This window comes from Phalaenopsis equestris, unplaced genomic scaffold (genome assembly GCF_001263595.1).
Source record: "Phalaenopsis equestris unplaced genomic scaffold, ASM126359v1 Scaffold000002, whole genome shotgun sequence".
Classification (NCBI taxonomy): Eukaryota; Viridiplantae; Streptophyta; class Magnoliopsida; order Asparagales; family Orchidaceae; genus Phalaenopsis; species Phalaenopsis equestris.
The window spans coordinates 34165305-34168206 of NW_018164444.1; the positions used below are offsets into that span (position 1 = coordinate 34165305).

Sequence of the window (2902 nt, forward strand, 5' to 3'; positions counted from 1 at the left end):
GGCGCCACGTCGCCATCCCCCCCCCTCCCCCCCCTGCTCCCCTCCTCTTCCACCACGTCATCCCCTCTTCTTCTTCCACCAACACACCCACCGAAACCGCCGTGCTATACGATGAAGGCTGCGATTTCTTCTCACCGGAGCCGCCGGGCTCCGGTTTGCTGCAGGAGGTGATACACGGGTTCTACCCTAAGCGAGGGAGCGACGTGGTTGATGCCACGAATGATGCCGTGAAAGTAACGGAGCCAGTGTCGTTGGACGAAATGACGGTTTCGGATGGTGTCGGTTTCGGTTTCGGGGAGTGTTTTCCGAGTGTTTCGGAAGGGTTGCTGGAGGATATTATACAGTATCCGGAGTTCTTCGAGATGATGCCCAGTAAGCTTCAGTCTGGAATTAGCCACAGCGCGAATTGATATTGGTTGATGTTTGGTTTTGGGCTGGGGATGGAAATATATAGGTTTTTGTGCGTTAGGGTTTGTTAACATCTTGTTGTCCATGCATCGTGTGGGGTTCTGTAGGGAGGAATCTTTTCGCCTTATTTCTATTAAGTCTCTTATTTTAATGGAAATCAATGGGTTTATTTCAGGTTCGGCACTTTCTAAAATATTGAGAAATTAATCAAGCACAGATTTTCATGGGGGAAATCCAAAAAAAATACTATTTTTAAGGTAAAAAAACAAAGCTTTGTACTTTTAGGAGTTTCTATGGATATGCTGCCAAGCAAACTATGGATTCACAAGGTTTTTTTCTTTTATAAAGCTAACTATATAGGCTAATATTTTCTCCTGTTGTGCCGTTTTAATAAGCATTATTTTATAATAAGAACTTAACATATACAAGTTGCATCAATACAAATTTACATTATAAGAGTATTACAATGTTAAAAACACTAACTTCCATCAAGTACTGGATGATTTGACATTTGGTTAGTGTGTTATGTTCATAACTTTTATACTTTCACCGCAAATTAAATACTCAAGTTGTAAGATTACAGAGTTGTTCACGTAACAAAATCTGACCAAATAAATTCTCACTTCTGAGATGTAGAATTGGAGCTAATTCCCATGGTTTTATGGTTTTGTGTTGCACTCTGTCCCAAGATAGTCTTTTGCCAAACGTGGGCCAACATACATATCTCCCATGACACTGACGGTTGGATTTATATGCAAAATCATTATATTTATATAAACATATGATATAAATATAGAGATAGAAAAGAATTTAATGCGATTGAGAAATTGAGAGTGATGGGAATAATGTTGACTGCATGGGATGTTATGTACTTTTAATATATTTAGCTATAGGAAAGAATTTAAAGGTTGAAAGTTTACAACTTGCAAGAAAATAGTTTGTTTAGATATATATATAAATATGAGGAGTATTGCTGAGAAGTGAAAGGATATTTAAGGGAAAAGCTGTTGTTGTCGGGGCTGTGTGTTGTAAGAGACAAGCACGCTCCTCAGATATGGAGGCGGGAGGTAGAGGATGGACCGATGGAAGTCTGCCTGAGCTTCACTGATCTCTCTCCTCGGGATTGATAGGCTTCTTTCTATGCGGCGTACATGAGCAGTTTAAAGCGAGGATCACGAGGATGTGAAAGGGGAGGACCCGTGCAAGATTATCTATTATTGTTTAGATTGTTATTTGCAAATATTTTTGTTATTTGTTTTTATTTTAATTTTTTTTAGGTGTGGTGATAAGAGATAAGATGAGTTAGTTCAATGAGTTCTTCAATGTTCTCGGTCTTTTGAAGCCCGTCGTAGTTTTTGTATTTTGTGGTATAATCTCGAGTTTCTTGAAGATGTTTTCAATTGTTGGAATCACTTCCGTCTGTTTATACTAGATTTTTCTTACTAAATTCATTCTCTCAGTCTCGGGCCATATTAAAGACATTTAATTGTGGTGCGCTCTTGATTCCCTTGTTGGAATCCCTTCGGGTCTGTTTATACTAGATTTTTCTTACTAAATTCGTTCTCGGAGTCTCAGGCCACATTAAAGACATTTAATTGTGGTGCGCTCTTGATTCCCTTTCTTTGGGTTGTATTATGTTTGGACTTCTTATGCACTTGGACTTCATTAGATAACTTTGGATAGAGCTTTCCCTAGTGTCATGTGAGGTTTAATCTAAGCTCATTTTTATTTACTTCTATTTTTCTTTTCCTTTCTATTTTACTTATAGTTCATTTTTTTCGTTATTGTATTTCCTTCTTTTATCTTTCTCTTATAGGAGTACTTTTTATATAGGTAAATGTTGGGCGTGACCCTTAAAATTTTGAAGAAAAAAAATTTCCTATACCACATCAATGGGTTAAAAGGACAATAAATGGGAGAATAAAAAGGAGAGTTCCTTCGATGTCATATGTGATTCTCAATCATTACAACATCATATGTAAGAGGCTTCTAGTCAGGAAGCAAAATCTTTGGCTATAAATGAATAAAATGGACCGTGAATCCTAATAAAGTATATTTTACCTTCTTGAAATAAAAGTGCATCTCGACTCTCTTATCGATCCTCTTTTAAGGAATATGAACCTTTTTACTAATGATTACAAACTAGAATAATTTTCTTTATAACTATAGTGACTGATGGATCTGTGGTATCATGACTTCATTATTTCTACCTGATTATGATCACTTTACCTTTCCTTTCGTTACCCCCATTGAGCTCTATCACTCCTCTTAACGCTTCATCGATGTTGTCTCGTAGTCCCCGATTACGGATAGACTGGCTTCTATTTGAAATACGGTGATTCACCCTCTACTCTTATAGCCCGGTCAGGCCTTGGACCATAGCCCTACGGGAAGACCTGGTTATTTCATAGGCCTCAATTTTCGATTTGCCGCTACCCATTTAGGATGTAAGAGACTCACTCTTTGCCCTATGGATTAGCGAGAGCTTTGAAGC

The 2902-nt window shown here is 38.0% G+C and overlaps 1 protein-coding gene across 1 annotated transcript in view; it reads left to right on the top strand.

The window, feature by feature from the left end:
• The window catches only part of LOC110017838 (ethylene-responsive transcription factor 12-like), a 960-nt gene extending 359 nt beyond the window's left edge, over nt 1-601 (top strand). The window contains exon 2 of the mRNA XM_020714962.1: nt 21-601. Coding sequence (XP_020570621.1) covers nt 21-410 — 390 coding nt within the window. The 3' untranslated portion in view covers nt 411-601. The remainder of the gene's footprint in view (nt 1-20) is intronic.
• The last annotated feature ends 2301 nt before the right edge of the window (nt 602-2902 follow it).